Here is a 19,714-nt window from a genome sequence, read left to right as displayed (position 1 = left end):
GTATCTAGAAATATGGATGTAAACACCAGAAGAAACCAATAGAAAGTTGAAAAGAATGGCCCTCAGAGCTGGGACTAAAAGCATTGTGTGTGACACCCTTTCAATTGCATGTATTAGCTGAGATAAAATGTGTGTATGTAATTCAAATTAAAAACACATATACAAAAGAACTCTAAGGGGAAAAAATTTCTTATCCTACAAGGAAAACTGGTATCAGAAAACTTTTCCTAAGTGATAAGCCATGGAACTCAGTGTACATGTGGCTCTTTGACATGTGACTTAAAATCAGTCACTTCTGTTACAGTATTATCATGTATCGGGGTCTGTAAGTCACCGTTGCCATGTAGCATCTGAAAAAGGCCAGTTACGAGATTACAGAATGACAGAATGTGGAGCACGCCCCTTTAGTTAGACCACCGCAGGGGCCACACACTTCTCTGTAAAGGGCCTGGCAGTAAATAGCTGGTGCTTAGTGGTCCCTTACACATTCTTCACTTTTCACAACCTTTAATGTAAAAACCATTCTTCCTCATACCAATCATATAAAAATAGGCCACAGGCTGGATTTGGCCCACAGGAAGTAGTTTGTAAACCTCTGAGTTAGAGGAAATAGAGGGTCAGTATTATAATTTTTCATAATCGCTCACCTGAAGCATTTATGCAGTTATAATACAAGCATAATGTCAGGTTTAAGTTAAAGACTCATGATTGGTCTATGGCTTGGTGACGCGGATGAAATGACACGTTTCAATTAATCACGTGCCCCTTTTGCATCATCACGTCTCATCCAAAGTTAGTACTTTAAGGGCACAGCAAAATGTATAGTTTATCACTGTTTACTAAACAAAGAGGCCTTACCTTGGAGATAAACACTGAGATACTGTGAAGAAAGTATACGGCATCTTAGATTTGCTTCACATTAACGGGAAGGGGATGAGGCACAGTGCAGGAAGCTAACAGCCATCACTGGAACCAGGTGATGGGCACGTAGGGTCATTATACTATTCTTCCTACTCTTGTATATGTTTAAAATTTTCATAAACTTTTCTAACAGTTAGGACAAAAAAGAAACAAATACCAACAACAACAAGCAGATATGTGCTTACAAAAGAGCTGAATATTATCCTGAGTTAGGGGAAAGAAAGTATAATTAATCCCAGCTTTTTAAATGCTAGATTTTTAGAGAAGCTAGATTTTCTAAAGATGACGACATGAAGGCTGGTTTCTTAGTAAGATGTGACAGGGTGAGCCCCCAGGCACAATGGAGGGCTCCATGGTGCACAAAGCTAAGTGACTATGAGACATTTAAAACTGCAAACACGGCAACAGGAAACCACCTGCTACTAGTTTTCCTCCCAAAGGAAAATTACTTCATTTCTGGATGATCCTGTCCATGTTTCGTGAAAAAATAAAGCTCCAGGTTACATTCCCAGAAAAGGTATTATACACTGGATCTGATTTTGCCATAGAAACCATGTTTAAAAAGAATTCTATCCAGAGTAAGGTCCTAATAACCAACTTAAATAGAAACGACCACTTACACTATATTCATTGACCATTTGAAATATGGGTACATCAAAATGTTTATTAAAATAGGTAAATATAACAAACAGTTCAAGGTTGTCAAACGCATATATTTTATAAACTATGTTTTTTAATGTATAATTTAGAATCCCTGTTTTCTTAGGGGAAGAAAAGCATTAATGATAAAGTTGGAAGTTTTCTGTTTTAGAGTGTCACCTCATTACTCTTAGCCACATCACTATAAATACGGGAATGTAATATATATGGTTGGCATGCGCTAACCCTTAATTAAAATATAGTTTAGAGTTCCGTATATGGCTTTCAGGGCCAAAAGTCTCTCAAAGCTTTGGATGACCGACAGATAAAATACAGTGCAGTGTGGTATAAAATGGCGTACAAAGCTACATATTTTCATATTGGTCACAAATCTTAACTGAAGTTTTATACTAGTCGCCCTCTCATAAAAAAACAGGGTTTTTAAATGCTTTCTACCAGTTTTCAGAGACTAGAATGATCAATCTTTTCACAACCCAAAATTTGACCTCCCTCAATGAAGCAAATGTCTCATTCAAATCATTTGCTGAATTACTATTAAAATTTCCAGGCTGGCCAAGTGGCTCAGTTGGTTAAGAGTTGGCTTGGAAGCATGAACTCTGAACAGCAGGGCTGCCGGTTCGGTTCTCATATGAGCCAGTGACCTGCAGCCTCTATAGCTAAGATTGTGAACAACAGCTCAATCTGGAGCTGGGCTGCTGTAGTGGCTGGCGATGGTGTGTGCTGTGAGTGGCCAGCAGCCAGTGAGAGCTGCCAGAGCCACCGTGAGCTGCCTGCTGTCCAATGGCCGGCAACTGACTGTCTCACCTGGGAAGAGCACAGTGATGGCACCAACAATGATGGCTCCACTAGACTAAAGAACAAAAGGACTGTTCCCCTACCCTGATTCCCCAACGCTATTCCCCTTCCTCAATTCCACAGTAAAATCTTAAATAAATAAATTTCCTCACAGGCCCCTTCCCCCAAGTCCACAACTATATCCATGGTTGCAGATGTTAGGCTTTTCTCTTCTTTGTGTCCATGCACTAAGATCAACAGCCTCAAGACCCCAGGGGTAGGCTGCGAAGGTCAGGAACACACCGACAGGCTGACCTGTTGCTAAAGGCTCATGTGACTGGCATTACCATAATTCAAATGACTTTGGGCTCTACAGATTATCAACATTAGTTTACAGATCTTTATTCATATTCTCCCTTAGTTTCTATTAATTGTAATGACCTGCACTGAAATATTAATATCCAATATCCTTTTTAAGATAAGCTTACCTGGCGATGTTATCACAAATTCCATGGCCTCCGAATTTTGCTGTTTCTACAGGGGCCCCCGGCTTTCGTACCATGATTTTGAGAGTCAGGCGTTTACCCTTCATGCCAGCAGCTTCAAGTCGTCTTTGAATTTCTTCTGAAAGGCTCAGAAGAAAAGCTTCTGCTTCTTTTGGCTACGGAAAAACCCCCAGAAAAACTCCCATGTTATTTTCCTATACACCCAACAACTCTTCAACTATTTTAACTTTCAATATTAAACATGTACATTACTGACTATCCCAAGAAGCATCTGTTAAACACACAGATTCTGCATGCTTTGGGAATAACAAGAGTCTTTAAGACTTAATTTCAAGCATCAAGAGGTTGGTGTAGTTGACAAGACAGGAATATGTGAGAATATAAAGGACAATATGAGGTAAAGCCCATTAAGAAGTCAGTACCTGGGTGAACCTTATTCCATAGTTGATCTCGGCTGAAACAGATTTTCTTTCCTTTTCAGTTCGAACAGGTCTATCATCCAAACCACGGCAGAATCTATAAAGCATCTGACCTATTTTGGGACCAAATTCTTTTTGGAGTTTTGCCATGGTCATGTGTTGCAAGTCTCCACATGTTTTAATTCCCAAAGATGCCAATTTGGATTCCATCGAACGGCCAACTCCTAGGAAAGGGGATCTATACAGTTATTTAATTCTGTACATAAACTAAAAACAATTTATCAATATGAAATAACTATCATTCGTACATAAAACAACTAATTTAGAATAATCTCCCTTGAAATTCTTAAGTGACATGACTGAAGCATCTCAGAGATTATAAAAGAATTCTTTAGAACAAATCATGCTAGTAAAGTTATTTGTAGCACCTTCTTCTCAGTCTGGGCTCCACATATAGGTGAACCAGAATTTCTCAAATACATATAAATGAGTTCTCAAAAGAATGTGATTTTTACTTATTACTGAGTAATATCAAGATTTCTAGGGCCGGCCGAGTGGTTCAGTTGGTTAAGAGCGCAAGCTCTGAGCAACAGGGTCGCCAGTTGGATTCCCACATGGGCCAGTGAGCTGCGCCTGAGCTGAGCTGTAAACAGGTGGCAGGATTGCTCAGTGGTTAGAACGTGTGCTCTTAGCAATAGGGTTTCCGGTTCGACTCCTGCATGGGATGGTGGGCTACGTCCACCCGCAACAAAGATTGAACACGGCACCTTGAGCTGAGTGGCTGTGAACTGCCGATGGGCGGCCCGATGGCAACTGGACTTGGAGCCTAGCTAGCTGCGCCCTCCACAACTAAGACTGAAGGACAACAACTTGGCTGTTACCCTGTCCCAATAAAATCTTAAAAAAAAAAAAAAAGAAGATTTCTGTCATTTACAAAGTCAACTAAGTTGTAGACTTGTTTAAGCAAGTCTATAGTAGGACTTAGACGTGAGGAAACTCACGGAGGTCAGGGCTCTACTATGATTTCACTGGGGGCCAAACTTTACCATATAGACTCAACCACACTTTATTTAAATGGGAACTAGAACAAGGACTTACGACACAGGCCCAAACCTGAAAATGTTACTTGCCATCAGAGTAGGCAATTAGTACAGTGACCTGGGAACGAAGCAAAGTGGCCATGACTTCTTTTATCAACAAAGATTATCTCCCTGGAAAGGCCCTGCCTCTCCTGCAGCTGGGCCAGCAGGCAGCAGTCTGGATGTCAGTCACACTCTTCGAGATGCAAGGTTTGAACCTCACCCAAATGATGCTAATAGGATCTGTTGTTTTCATTTTGCCCAAAAGCTTAACAAAAGTATACATATCTAAGAAAGCTATTTAAGAGTAACCTAGAGAAGTGAAAATTCTTATTAAAATGGACATTTTCCATCAATGAGGAAAATACTATCTCTGGTCTTCAGCAGGATCTTATCAGAGCTCAGACCGATGTCTGACACCTCTGCTCGTCACAGTTACTTGGTTCCTATTCTCTGAGTATCTTCAGTAGTGGGAACAACCAGTCTGGTCTAAGTACTGCCAGAGCCTCTTGAAGCAGTCATGCATGACACAAGGTTAGGAGGTTAACTTCACAAAAGACCATGGAAGTGGACGAGACAAGTTTAAACCAATGGAAGTTAGATAAAAGGTGTTAAGGGCGCTGCCTCCCATTTGTGCCGTTTTATTTATTTTATTAAATTTATTGGGGTGACATTAATTAAATTACATAGGTTTCAAGTGTACATTTCTATAATACATCATCTATATATTGCATTGTGTGCTCACCACCCAAAGTCAAATCTCCTTCCCATGTATTTGACCCCCTTTACCCTCTTCTGCCACACCCCCTTCCCATACTCTCTGGTAACCACTAATCGTTGTCTGTGCCTATGAGTTTTTGCTTGTTTGTCTTGTTCATTTGTTGCTTTCAGTTTCATATCCCTGTGAGTGAAGTCATATGGTTTTCAACTTTTTCTGTTTGACTTATTTCACTTAGCATGATAATCTCAAGATCCATCCATGCAGTCCCAAATGGCAGTATTTCATCTTCTCTTATGGCAGAGGAATATTCCATTGTATATATGTAGAACATCTTTATCCAGTCATCTATCAAAGGACATTTCGATTGTTTCCATGTCTTGGCCATTTTTTAAAGTTCAAGTCCAAACAAAGAACAATACCAGAGTTTGGCTTGACAGCAAAAAACATCTTCCAAAGGCTTATTCACACAAAGGTGAAATTCTAAGTGAAAGCTACCTGAGGGTTTTTCAAGGTGGGGAGGAGAAACCTATGAGATGGACAACTCATATACTGGTTGGCCAAAGTCAGACAGACAAGACAGACACTTTACACAGCTGTTCATGTTCAGGGAAGGATCTGGCTCTATTTTTTCTTCCCATCATTGCCCTGCTCCCCACCCTCGAAACATGATCATGATCTTTCCTTAGAGATCTGGGAGCCGATCTGCTCTGACTTGCAAAATCAGCAAGGGGCAATAATAATCCTGGATTAATTGTGTGTGTGTGTGTGTGTGTGTGTGTGTGTGTGTGTGTGTGTGTGTGCGCGCACATGCGCACACAAGTGCATGTGCACGCACAAGTGCATGTGCACATACACTGGGGAGAGGCTGAGGGGGGAGCAGGGGGAAACCTATAGTTTTTGAAAGTATCTTGGGTACCGGAAAAGAGCTATTATTCACTAACAGCTACAAAAGAAACGATATATTAAACATCATCAAATTAGCCACAACCAACCTGGCCTAACTGCACTGTCCCTGTGGGGAAGAAGGCAAGACTCAGTACTGCAAGCGCATCTGTGCAATGGGATGCGCCTGGAGTGGAGAGTGGGAGGGAGTAGAGGGGACGCCCAGCCTCTAACCCTTTCACCTGGAGTGGGGTGGGAAGGTAAGCTTGGAATTGGCACTGAGACCCCAAGAGGGTTGCTAGTTTACCTGACTGCATCATGTAAGTGTTTATACAGAAAGGGGGCACTTCTAAGGATAGTGGCAGGGTCTTAGGGTCACAGTGAGTGCAGCCATCTCCAAGGGAAAAAGTGAAGAAATACGCTAGCTCAGAACCAAGTCTCTGAGAAGGAGAGAAGAAAAAGATAGATGTGGAAGCTTATGGGCAAGCCACTGGGACAAAGACTTGGTATGTGTCCTTGAAGGGGGATGATTACTCCAGATGAGAAATGGCCAGTAAGGTCCTCCCGGGCATCCAGAACGTGATGGTCCAGCAGAGACACAGACAAGTCATGTTTTAGGAACAATGTTTCCATCATCTAAGTGAGGGCTGTCCAATGGAACTGCTGTGATGATGGAAATGTTCTGTGCCTACTTGTGCCTACCTGTTCAGTGGGGCACTGGCCACATGTGGCTACTGAGCACTGACGTGGTTGAGGAACTGAATTTTAGTTTCATTTAACTTTAATTTCACTTTAAATTTTACTAGCTTCACTTGGCTATTGGACCATGTCAGGACAGCATCAATCTTTAGGTCTACCCACAGGGCACACGGCGTTTATTTGAGAATGCAATGAAGAGATGGAAACCACAGGCAGAGTGCACAAACCCAGTGTAGGCTGAAAAAGGTTCAGAAGGGCCTTAAAGGCACACACACACAGGGTGGAAAGATCCAGAGAACACGCAGAAATAGCTATTGTATTTACATTGTTTTTGGGGACTATCCTATCTTTCATTAGATAAACAGATCTCAATGTGTAATTTATTTGTTAACCTAACACATAATCATTACTCTGTAGAGTTCCCTAAAACCACCTTACTAGTGTTTTTCCTTCTTACATAGCTACAGTAACTGTGTAATACTATGCTAGGCACACTATGTGCTCAGTAAACATTTATGGACACAGAGGGCAAAACAGATAGTGGAGGACAACAAGCGAGGTGTGGTAACACTGAATTTCTTCTGGTTATTGGTTAGAGAGCAAAATTTCCTCAAAGCGTGTTCCTGAAGTTGTTAATAGGCATTACACCAGGTCTGATAATTAAATTTGCGAACCTGTTGCAATGATGGTGCTAACCTTTTTTGATATCAGAGGGATTATTCATTATGAATTTGTACCAACTGGACAGTTAACCAAGTTTACTATTTGGAAGTGCTGAAAGGCTGCATGGAAAAGTTAAACGAAAACAACCTGAACTTTTTGCCAACAATTCATGGCTTTTGCATCACGACAATGCACCTGCTCACACGGCACTGTCTGTGCGGGAGTTTTTAGCCAGTAAACAAGTAACTGTATTGGAACACGATCCCTACCCACCTGATCTGGGCCTCAATGACTTCTTTCATTGCCCGAAGATAAAGGAAATACTGAAAGGAAGACATTTTGATGACATTCAGGACATCAAGGGTAATACAACATCAGCTCTGATGGCCATTCCAGAAAGAGTTCCAAAACTGCTGTGAAGGATGGACTAGACGCTGGCATCGGTGCATAGCTTCCCAAGGGGAGTATTTCAAAGGTGACCATAGTGATATTCAGCAATGAGGTATTAGCACTTTTTCTAGGATGAGTTCACAAACTTAATTGTCAGACCTTGTATTCATCTTCAAATGCTTTGTGAGATTACTAGTTTTTATCAAACATAAATAGGTTTAAGAATCCTCAGAACTTTTACTGCATGGGCCCTCCCCCGCAAAGGGCTTTCACACTGATGTGAAGTCCTTTTTTAAAGAACAGCTTGTACTTTTACTTTGTAGCACACATTCTGGGAAAAGATGTGGATTTTCAGGACAGGGATAGCAACAAAGCTGATATTTTACATATCTGAAATGTTCTAAATTGATTAAGAATTGGGGGATTTTATGAAAGTCAAGAGTTTAAACACATGCAAATCACACCAACAATTTTTGGTGCATACACCCTGGTTTGGAAGGAGGAGGCCGCATGAGGACAAGGTGGCTTACCAGAGAACACCAACCTTGCTACCCCATCTTTCAGGCATCCCTTAAGAAATTTGAGGCTGAGCCTAAGAACTCAACCAGGTGATGTCACCTCATACTTGCCCTGCAAGAAATGAAGTCCCTTCCAGCCAGGAAGCAAATAAAGGCGAAAGGTAAGATTACTTGGTTGAGGAACTAAAAATCCTCTTTCTTTGTTAAAAAATCCAACAAACAATAATAATAAACAAAAACCTACAAAAAGGATTCATTTAAAGATGGTGTTATGGACTGAAGTATGTCTCCTCAAAATTCCTATGTTGAAATCCTAATTCCCAGGTCCTCAGAATGTAACTATAATTGGAGATAAGGCCTTGACAGGTAAAATGAGGTCATATGAGTGGCCCTCATCCAATATGACTGGTGTCCCTATAAGAGGAGGCGATTAGGGTAAGACATGCACATAGATAAAAGACCATGTGAGGAGACAGAGAAGATGGCCTCAAAATGAAACCAACCCTGCTGACACCTTGATCTTGGACTTCTGGCCTCCAGAAATCTTGAGAAAATAAATTTCTGTTGTTTAAGCCAGTCTGTAGTATTTTGTTATGGCATCCTGAGCAAACTAATAGGAATAGCTAGTATAATAGCCAGTATAATAAACTCAAACTCAAGGTTCACATGCAGCCTGGTTCCTTTTTATATAAAAGTGCAAAGAGGTATAATTAAACTGTTTAAATTGTGTTTTCTAGGAAGGTACAGAGTCCTCACTTAACATCATCCAAGGTTCTTTGAAATTGTAACTTTAAGTGAAGCAAGGTATAAGGAAAGCAGTTTTACCTTAGGTTAATTGATAGGAACAAGAGTTAAGATTCCTGCGGCATATTTCTAGTCACAAAAACATCACCAAACTTCTAAATAAAGACCCCAAACAGTTTTAACATTAAACACTGGAGTAAAGGTGAGCCAGATACACAATGAAGAAAGATGAATAAAAACAAACAAGATCATTCTTTTCCAACCCGCTGATTCCAGTTCAGGGTCATGGTGGCAGGAGCCCACCCCAGCAGCTCAGGCTGCCAGGCAGGACCCATTCTGGACAGGATGTCCTTCCACCACGGGGCCCCTCACACACCCCCACTCACTCACACGGGGACAATGCAGACACGCTGACTCCCCCTCATTGGCACGTCTTCGGGGTGTGGGAGGAACCCAGAGTCCCCAGAGAAAACCCACAGAGACATGGGGAGAACATGGCAAGTCCACACTGACAGTGATCTCACCAGAAATCAATTTTTTTCTCAGCAACGTTATAACGAACCGATGTTGAATGAAATCATGTTATTCAAGGACCTGCTGTAATTTGCTACCTTGATTTTATAAGATTAATTATTCAAATTTAACTTCAAACCGACCACCAAAATGTCATATTTTACATTTCTGACACTAATACATTCTTTTGAGCTATTTACTAGGGCGTCAGGAAGCTTTAAAACTAACCCATCGTAAAATGGCATTTGGGTCACTTAGTATTTTATAGCCCATAACAGAAGTTTCTTAGTTCAGATATACTTTTATTAGGTTTAAGAATATGCACCTAAAAATACCACTAAATCCACTTTTAACAAACAAATCAATTCAAAAAACTTTCATTAAAAATGTACTGCCTTGAACTTTCCCCACCACAAATACAGGGAGCTTCTGCTTTAGAGCAAACTGGAGACGGTTATCTGAAATAGTATCAGGAATGATATACGGTTTAGAGACAATGCTTAGAAAGAGGCATCTACCATAGAAGGCAAGTCTAAATACTTAGTAACTGTGAAATGAATTATCCTACAACAAAAATTTGCATCTATTCAAGGCCCTTTAAAAGGCAATCATTTTCAGTTATAATTAATTATATTTGATTTCTCCATAAGAAGATTTTTACATGCTAAGTTAGCCACACAGTAACTACACAAAACTATAAAATAACTAAACATCCTGCCCCGTAGTCCAGAAAGATATAGATGGAAGTTTTACTTTAATCTTTGAGTTAACAAAACACAATACTTTATCTTTAGGTTTTACTCTTCCAAATATGATTCATACATTTTATACTTTTTTGGGGATATTAATTCACATGGTTATTTTTTTTATTAGTTTCAGGTGTACAAAACAACATGATTAGACATTTACACCCCTCACAAAGGCATTTTATACTTTTAATTAAAACTATTTGTTTACTAATTTCAGAAAACTGTCATTAGTCTGGCAAGATAATTTTGTAAATAGAGGACTCGCTCAAAATTTTATCTTCAGCCTAAAAGTACACTATTTCAATTATGATTTATTTAAGAGACCAAAAGTCAATTTCATCATACAAGCATTTCCTTGAAAATGATTTCTTAGAATTCTTTAATCTTGCTACTTGAGAATCAAAGTAAAACACTTCAGAAGAAAAACTAAAATTTAACATTAAAGTTCTGATAAATCAAGCGAAGAGATTTTCAGTATGAAATTTCAAATTTTGTAAAGATGCTCAACATTACTAATCAGAGAAATGCAAATAAAAACCACAATGAGAGATCACCTCACACCAATTAGAATGGCTATCATCAACAAGACAAATAATAACAAGTGTTGGAGAGGCTGTGGAGAAAAAAGGAACGCTCATAAACTTTTGATGGGAATGCAGATTGGTGAAGCCGCTATGGAAGGCAGTGTGGAGGTTCCTCAAAAAATTAAGAATTACCATATAATCCAGCAATCCCTCTCCTGGGCATCTACCTAAAAAGTTTGAAAACATTTATCCGTAAAGATATATGTACTCCAATTTCACTGCAGCTTTATTTATGGTGGCCAAAACATAGAAACAACCAAAGTGTCCTTTGATAGATGATTGGATAAAGAAGTTGTAGTATATATACACAATGGAATACTACTCTGCCATAAGTAAAGATGAAATAGTGCCATTTGTGACAACATGGATGGATCTTGAGATTAATACGCTAAGTGAAATAAAAGTCAAGGTTGAGAACCATATGACTTCACTGATATGTGAGATATAAAACAGAAAGCAACAAAGGAACAAGACAAACCAATAAAGAAACAAAATCTCATAGACACAGACAACAGTTTAGTGCTTACCAGGGGATAAGGGGGAAGGGAGGTGGTAGAAGAGGGTAAATGGAGTCAAATATATGGTGATGGGAGGAGAACTGACTCTGGGTGGTGAACACACAATGTGATAAATAGATGATGTATTACAGAATTATACACTTGAAACTTATGTAATTTTACTAACCATTGTCACTGCAATTAATTTTAATTAAAAAAAAAGATTCAAATTTTATTTTTCATGGCACTCAAAAATAAATAAACAAAAATTTTAATTCATGATTTGGGAGAGATACATTATATTGGGTTGTCGGAAAAGTCATGATGTATTTTTTGTTTTTCGTTGCAAAAATGCGTCATGAATTTTCCGACAACCGAATAGGAGAACAGTTCTCAACCTTCCTAATGCCACGACCCCTTAATACAGTTCCTCATGTTGTGGTGACCCCCGTCCATAAAATTATTTTTGTTGCTACTCTATAACTGTAACTTTGCTACTGTTATGATTCGTAATGTAAATATCTTTTTGTTTTCCGATGGTCTTAGGCGACCCCTGTGAATCCCCAAAGGGGTTGCGACCCACAGGTTGAGAACTGCTGGAATGGGACATTTAGTACTAGTAAATATTTACAATAAATAAATGTTAAAAAGAAAAGATTTATATTTACCTGGTAGATTAATAACTAGCTGACCTCTGATAAAATCATCTACTTCTTCTGGTTTTAAGTGGTACTGGCCATCTGGTTTTGCTTTTCTAGTTGCCATTCTAGCCAGGAGAATATTAGAACCTACCGTAAAAAACAAAACAAAAAGTTGTTTAAGAAATATTCACTATTATTTTTTAAATTTCTGAACAAAGACATCTATAGACAGGTTACTGACCAATTTCTAAAAACAATGAAAATAATTTGCAATTTTGATCATTTCAAATACAGTACAAAAGTGGCAGAATTTTGTTAGGTGTCACGGATTATAAGCAGCATGGTTACTGGAGAGAGGTAACTCTTTGCTCCAAAGTAAGTGCCATTTCATCATCACCTACCCAGGTAAAGGAAAGGAGACAGAAAGCCTAACAATTGTGATTTATAGGAAGTGAGGGCAATGATCAAAACTTAGTTCATTTTACCAACCAACAGATCCAGGCTAGGAAGGGAAATAAGGACAAAGGAATGCTATTGGGCTGGGGGAAAAAGAAAGCCCAAAGAACCAAAAGCCTTGCTCTATGATCAGAACACGTGCAGCAGGGAGTGAAGGTATGAGTCCAAGAAACAGAGGCGGGTGCTGACTGAGAGTCCATGGTGTAGGTGTGATGGGGACAGGGAAATCAAAGCAGAGCAGAGGAGAAGGCTGCTGGGAACTGGGACAGTGCCTGGATCTGAGAAACCAGGACGTCAGATGAACGTGTATGTTAATAATGACATCTCAGAAATTATGGAGGACTTATGTAAGAACTATGAGGATAAATATAGAGATATCCATGAAGAGAAAAAGTTCTATAAAGTCACACCAACATAAAAATGGTGAGCTCTGAAGAAGGGACCGAGGAGTGGAAATACCATGTGGGATTTTTATATTAATTATATGCTTGAACTTAAAATAATGTATTCACATCATCACACTTGTTAATTAAAAATAAGTACCATGAAAATCAAGGAACTAAGCCCATGGCTGACTCTGGAATGCAGGTTAACTGTTCCATGAGTGATGAGACAGAGCTGTAGGCCTAACCCCAGGGAGTAAACAGGCAGGGCAGCCAGTAGCGGGGGTGCTCTGACTGCGTGAGTCACGTTGTTTAGCTTCTGTGTCTTATGATGTTCTGGCATCTTAAGTCTTGCTGGCTGGGAGTCTCCCCTCCCAGGGCTCGCTACAGAGCAGACAACTTCCCTGGAAGCATGCCTGTCAGATGCAAGCCAGCTCCCCCAACTGCCTCCTTATCAAACTCACACACAGCCACTAGTTCTCCTGCTTTAAATCACCCCAAGGCCAGGTACCAGGCAACCAGAGACCACCCTGATAGCCCTAAGATCACTGGAATTATCCAAAGTAGCCAATCCTAAACTGCTTACTCTGCCCTGTCCAGCCCTTCCCTAAGAAACCCCCGTGAAGGCTCTGGTCTAGTACTGGCCCTCACTCCTGCTTCTGTCTCCTGACCAAAACTTGTGCTCCCCCATGGGGTCCTGTGTGCTGTGGCATGCCCCCTCCTCCCCTGGGGAAATGCAAGTCATGAAAGACTTCCTTCAATAGCATTGGCCTCTGTGTCATGGCTCAGTTTCTCCATCAATGAAAATCCCAAGGGTAAAAATGAGACATGGAAGTTCAGATGAAGAAAGGTTTTTGATGAGAATGGAGGAGTAATGGTTGAAAGTGACAATGGGAAGTTAAGAGCAAGTTCTCTCTCCCTCCTAAGCCTGTGGAATACAGTGCATAGCAGGGACAAACTGAATCCACTTGAGAGAATGGCAAGAAAAGAGGTACCTTGGCAAGAGGCACTGAGCAGGTTCAAGGGAGGAGGGGACTCAGGGAAGCTTAGGTGTGAGAGAGAGGGTGCCAGAGGGCACAGCTGGTGAGTCAACAAAAGAAGGACAAACAGGAGTAACTGAGGAAACAAAGTGCAAGACTTCAAGATAAAACAGACGAGGGGGTAGTGGGGCACGGCCGAGTGGCTCAGTTGGTTAAGAGCACGAGCTCTGAGCAACAGGACCGCCGGTTCGATTCCCACATGGGCCAGTGAGCTGCACCTGAGCTGAGCTGCTGTTGAGATGCCAACAGGTGGCAGGATGGCTCAGCTGGTGAGAGCATGTGCTTTTAACAACAAGGTTGCCGGGATGGTGGGCTACGCTCTTCCGCAACTAAGACTGAACACAGCACCTTGAGCGAGCAGCTGCGAGCTACCAACGGGCTGCTGAATGGCAACTGGACTTGGAACTGAGCTAGCTGCACCCTCCACAACTAAGATTGAAGGACAACAAATTGGCTGTTCCCCTTCCCCAATTCTCCAACACTGTTCTTCTCCATTTCCCCAATAAAATCTTTAAAAAACAAACAAAAAAAAGACCAAAAAAAAAAAACCAGACAAGGAGCGGGAGAGACGGGACCATCATTGAGGGCACGTGTCAGTGAGGGTGGCTTCTCGAACTGCGAACAAATAGGACTGGCTGAGCATTCCAGGAAGCGGAAGCTCAGAAAGTAACGGAATTATAGGCTCAAACTTAACAACACTGAACTCCACATCTCCCCACCACACTGCTTTAAACATGGCTTCTGTGCACTTCTGGAAAAACGTGTTTACAAATACTAAATTTAGTTCTTCCCATTTGTGCAGAACAAGAAATTCCAACTTGTTTATTCCAAAGATATCAACCACTTACTTGCATTTATGACAGTTTTATCTCATATATTGCACAATGGTGAGCAATGCTAAGACCGATTTAGAAGTAAGAGGCCTATGTAGTAAGGTAACACAAACAAGATCTAAAAATCGCTCCCAAAAATTAAGTGATAGTCAATAACCAAAGCAATGCTTTGAGTAAAGTGAATAGTATGAGATGAGCCAGACACTAACCAATTCCAACAGAGGCAGCACATTTAGTCTGGTCTTTGATTTCCGTGCGGACAGCATTTGCAAATTCATCAGGAGTGAGTCTGGTCTCTGCCAGGATTTCAGTGATGTCCACCAGGGCTTCATCACAGCTGACCGCTTCGATGTTATGTGTGTAGCTATCAACACAAACAGAAGCAATGAAGCACAGCCACAGCTTGCCATCCAGGGACACAAGTGCTGCAAAAACAGTCTTCCTATGGTATCTTTCTTCAACATGTCCTCACAGGACTTAAGATGCTAAAAAATACTAGCATTTTCATTAAACTGGTCCAAGTGCCATTTTCAGTCACCTAACTTTTAACCACAAAGTTAAACAGTATTTTCTTTTTCCATATTATCTACCAAAAACACAGCAGAAATTATCACTGCAGTTTCTCTATACTGAAAATACCTTTGTAAACCGCTGAATAATTGAAAACTGGTCGGTGAGTTAGAAATGTCGTAACATTTAATCTAAAAAATTTTCAAGCATAATTTATCAGATCCTTATGGAAAAGAAAGAAAAAAAATCACACAAATCAGTTAAATAAGTAACTAATGCTGTTCTAAACAAAAATACCACAATTAAATACCATTCACTGTAGCAGGCCTAAGCTATAGGATATAATAATGGCCAATCACCCCAAATGCCTGTCTAAAAGGAGAGCTGTATGTGGAAATATTTTGGGGTTTTTTTTTTTTGGTTATGTTTTAATTAGCCAGAGAAGAGGAAGAGGAAGCGGAGAGTTGCCATGTGGCTCTAATGCTAATTAAACACGCAGACCACAAATGGGAAGCCACCAGAGAGGCCTCAGGAACTAAATGTATCTTCAGGAATCCACATGGAAACATCTACTCGGGACAGGACTCACCTTTCATCTACACCTTATTGTGGGTAACAATTAGACGAATTAATATTTATATTTACCCAAGAAATGAGTGTTCTCTCTCACTCCTAAGCCTGGGGCAACAGTGCATGGCAGGTACATGCACTATTTACATTAAAGGGTGACATTTGAAAGAGCAGAGGTGACACCTGACATGAGGAATCCTCCTTCAGCATGAATGATGCCCAGAGGTCCGGAGGCTGTGAAGCTGAGGCAGGATTTCCGAAGGGTGGTAGGAGAATAACATAAATGCTTTTTCCCCAAATAGCCAGATGGCACTGAAAATGTCTGACAGACTAAATCTCTAGCAGGACGAGTCTGTGCATGGCTCTCCCGCAGCCTCCTGATGTGAGGTTCAGGCTGGGGGGTCTGCTCTGGAACCAGAGCACAGGAGGACCAGTACTCAGCTCTGTCACCCACTCCCAGACACTGGCTCATCTTTGGAACAGGATTTACAAAGCCTGCTTTTCACTTGGCAGTGCCAGGGCTGTCGTTACTTGGGTCTTGGAGACCATGCAGCACTCAGTCCTACACAGTGATGCTAGGTAACTTTATCTGTCCCTTTCTAGTTTCTCTCTACTGCTAACGAAGCTTCCACAAAGGCACAGAGACCGGATCTCATCCTTCTCTGCAGGACTAGCAGCATCAACAGTTGTCTGGATTAATAGAGTCTCAATCAACAGGTATTCAAAGTGATGCATAAGAAAGTCATGGAAGAGGTGAAGACAGAGGCAAGAAGCCTCTCTCAGAACATTGATACAGGCCAAGGGTCGACACCCCTTGGCCCACGGTGCAGATGTCTGTTCTGGTAAAGATGCCATGAGACAGTCACGCCCCTTCACTAACGTGCTGTCTGCAGCTGCTTTCGCTCTACATTGGAGCACAGCCCTTTACAGAAAAAATGTACTGATTTCTGCTTTTGAGTACACATGGCCTGGCATATACTTAAATTTTGATTTTGAATGTTAAATATACCTACACTGTAAATATTTTATAAGCTAATCTCCTTTTCTCAAGCCAACTAATCAGCCACCTTGAAATTTTTACTAAAAACTAACTTTTATCAAAAAAAGAACTTTTGGCACACCTACTAATTTTAGAGGATAAAGGGTTTTAAAGAGTCTCTACTTGTTAACAAAACTATCATTCAAATGTAATGAAAGAGAATGACCAGGTTAAAAACTCCAATACTGGGCCGGTGAGTGGCGTGATGGTTAAGAACTGGCTTGGGACGCCAGAGGGCCCCGGTTCGGATCCCACATATGAGGGCCAGTGACACTGGCCCTCCACAGCTAAGATGCTGAACAACAGCTCAACCTGAAGCTGGGCTGCCATGAATCGCTGGCAATGGCGTAGGCTGCAGCCCCTGCGGCAGTGGGTTGCCATGGGCTACCGTATGTAGCCAGCAGCCAGCATGAGCAGCCAGCAGCCGCAGTGAGCAGCCGTCCAGAAGCCGGCGACTCATCTGCCTCGCCCGGGAAGAGCGCAATGATGGTGCCAACTTGGGCCAGTGAAGCAACGTCCTCCACAACTAGACTGAAGAACAAAATGACAGCAACTTGTCTGTTCCCCTTCCCCCAATTCCCCAGCTCTGTTCCCATCCCCCCAATTTCCCAATTAAAAAACAAACAAACAAAAAAAACTCCAATCCTTTATCTGTCTGGTTCCATGGAAGGAAGACTAGCAGATATGCAGGCAGGCAGGCAATCAGACCTAATGTCTGATTCTGAGCCCGTGCAGCTGTACAGAAAGACAAGCTACTGATTACTGGAGCCGCTCTAAGAAAGGGGAGGAGGCTGTCACACTGGGTGCCGAGCAGAAGGTCCCTGGAAGAAAGGACAGTCCAGCAAAAGCGACCTTAACAATCTTAAAGCTGGACTCGGTTTAATATCAGACAAAAGCAGCAAAACACAGACACGCAGTGATGACGACATATACTGTACCTTGCCAATGTTTCATACATCGTGCGTGCAACTTCCTTATATGCATGAAAATCATATGGAACAGCTTGAAGATTAGGGCAAAGTTGTTTAGCGTACCCAAAAAACATTCCATTCTTAATACCAACTTGTCTAGAGGAAAAATATAACACAATGAAGGTTACACTAAAAAATTTTAAATGCAAAAAAATATGTATCAAATATGTTGATATCTCCCCATGTCACTAATATACAATTTTCACTTAACTCCATTCTCATGAGGGGTAAAAATAAGCAGTAAGAAAACTTACAGGTTTGTATACCTCCCAAAGGAAAATTACACAATTGTCTGATTAGTGTAAATGACATGTCGTAGATGTGCCAAAATGTGTTATTAAAAGACCAGGCTCTTGTCTGTATTGGAAGAATTCCCCGAAGACTCAGACTTCTGGCCCCTTTGCAGAGATGCCAGCTGCCATATGCTGGTGATATCACAACCACCACAGAGCAGGAATATGCTGCCAAAAGCAGGTTTTCTTCCCCTGACACATTGGATGATTTTTCCAGCATTCATCCCCCAAAGACAAATAATATAAATGAAAGAACGACACAAAATGGTGCTAAGTGACAGACAAAATTATTCATCCTATTACCATCCAATCCCCAAGTGACCAATTCCATGCTCCAGAAGTGGCCCTGCAGTGGCTGAGATGCCAACAGCATTGTGTATGGTAGGACATCACTGTGGCCTGGAGCCATGGTTCTAGTCCTTGAGGGACCTAATTGAAAATGGGACATTTTAAATCTTTTGTGTCTCAATGCCCCATGTTACCTTTGACATTTGGGGCATTCAGCACTAAGTATAATTGTAGAATTATACATAATTAGTAAAATTCCATTTTATCACTCTGCAGTGAATCAAGAAAAACACATTAAAGTAAAAAAACAAACAAAATAATAAGCAATGTTTTCACCAGATTACACACTTCTAAGGAAATACAACAAATAGTCATTCTGTACTTTCATTCACTAGATATTTACTAACTGCTCACTTAGTACAGAGGTGTGCCCTGTTTTAAGAAGCATATACAAATGGTCCTTAATGACTCCAAGGCCTCTGGCACCCTCCCCATCTCAGATCACCAGTGAGAATCACAAAGGAAAAGAATCCTCCAAGTTACTCAGATAGAAAGCAAAATCTCATGCATTTCTTATGTATACAAAGACAGTAATAAGTTATCTGACTGCAAAGCCCCTAGCAGAAATATCTAATAGGAAGGCGAAATGACAGTGAAAGAAGTGATGACTGACAAACATGGTAAAAAAAAAAAATGATTTCATTCATTTAACAAAATCTTATGTCTTAGACATTATGCAAGGCGGTGGGTAAAAGATGGTGAACAAAATGAACTTGAGCACTCAGGAGGCTGGCCCTCCTTCACCCCCCAGGAAGGATTAGTCAATGCACCTTGTTGGGTGAGGCAGGGAAGTACAGATAATAGTTTAGAGGTCTATGTAGAAGTACATTAATAGAAGACATTTACAATAATGCTAGATGTATAGGTTCAGCATGGAAAAGCTATGTAAACTTACAAAGATAATAATTCAATTTGAAAGAAATGGTACATAATTCGTATAAATATCATATTCTTACACTTACAATGATTCCACTTTCAAAGTTTCCCCATACACAATACTTTTCAGGGGCATGTCACTTAGAAAACTAAAACACACGTCCTCAAGTACACAAGGCACATATACATCCTGGAGAGAAATGTTTAGGAGCCATGAGACGCTGTAAGGAGGCTACAAACAAACAAGCAGGACTGAGGAGGTTTCCCACCACCAACTGAGTGAGGCAAAGTACCTTGTTGGTTGGGAGACGAGATTTGTTTCATAAAAAACAAATGAGTGGGCCGGCCGAGTGGCGCGATGGTTAAGAACTTGCTTGGGATGCCAGAGGACCCCGGTTCGGATCCCACATATGAGGGCCAGTGACACTGCCCTCC

The 19,714-nt window shown here is 41.0% G+C and overlaps 1 protein-coding gene across 8 annotated transcripts in view; it reads right to left on the bottom strand.

Annotated features, from left to right (window-relative positions):
* The window catches only part of REV1 (REV1 DNA directed polymerase), a 94,019-nt gene that overhangs the window by 9,204 nt on the left and 65,101 nt on the right, over positions 1-19,714 (bottom strand). For all 8 annotated transcript variants that reach the window (XM_019669204.1, XM_019669205.1, XM_019669206.1 and 5 more), the window contains 5 exons: positions 17,730-17,858; positions 14,882-15,036; positions 11,988-12,107; positions 3,284-3,504; positions 2,844-3,016 (listed from right to left, as the gene is read on the bottom strand). In XM_019669204.1, the coding sequence (XP_019524749.1) occupies positions 2,844-3,016; positions 3,284-3,504; positions 11,988-12,107; positions 14,882-15,036; positions 17,730-17,858 (798 nt within the window). The remainder of the gene's footprint in view (positions 1-2,843; positions 3,017-3,283; positions 3,505-11,987; positions 12,108-14,881; positions 15,037-17,729; positions 17,859-19,714) is intronic.

This window comes from Hipposideros armiger, unplaced genomic scaffold, assembly GCF_001890085.2.
Source record: "Hipposideros armiger isolate ML-2016 unplaced genomic scaffold, ASM189008v1 scaffold_550, whole genome shotgun sequence".
NCBI lineage: Eukaryota > Metazoa > Chordata > Mammalia > Chiroptera > Hipposideridae > Hipposideros > Hipposideros armiger.
The sequence above is the reverse complement of the archived record's forward strand: the minus strand, read 5'-3'. Positions and strand labels throughout refer to the sequence as shown.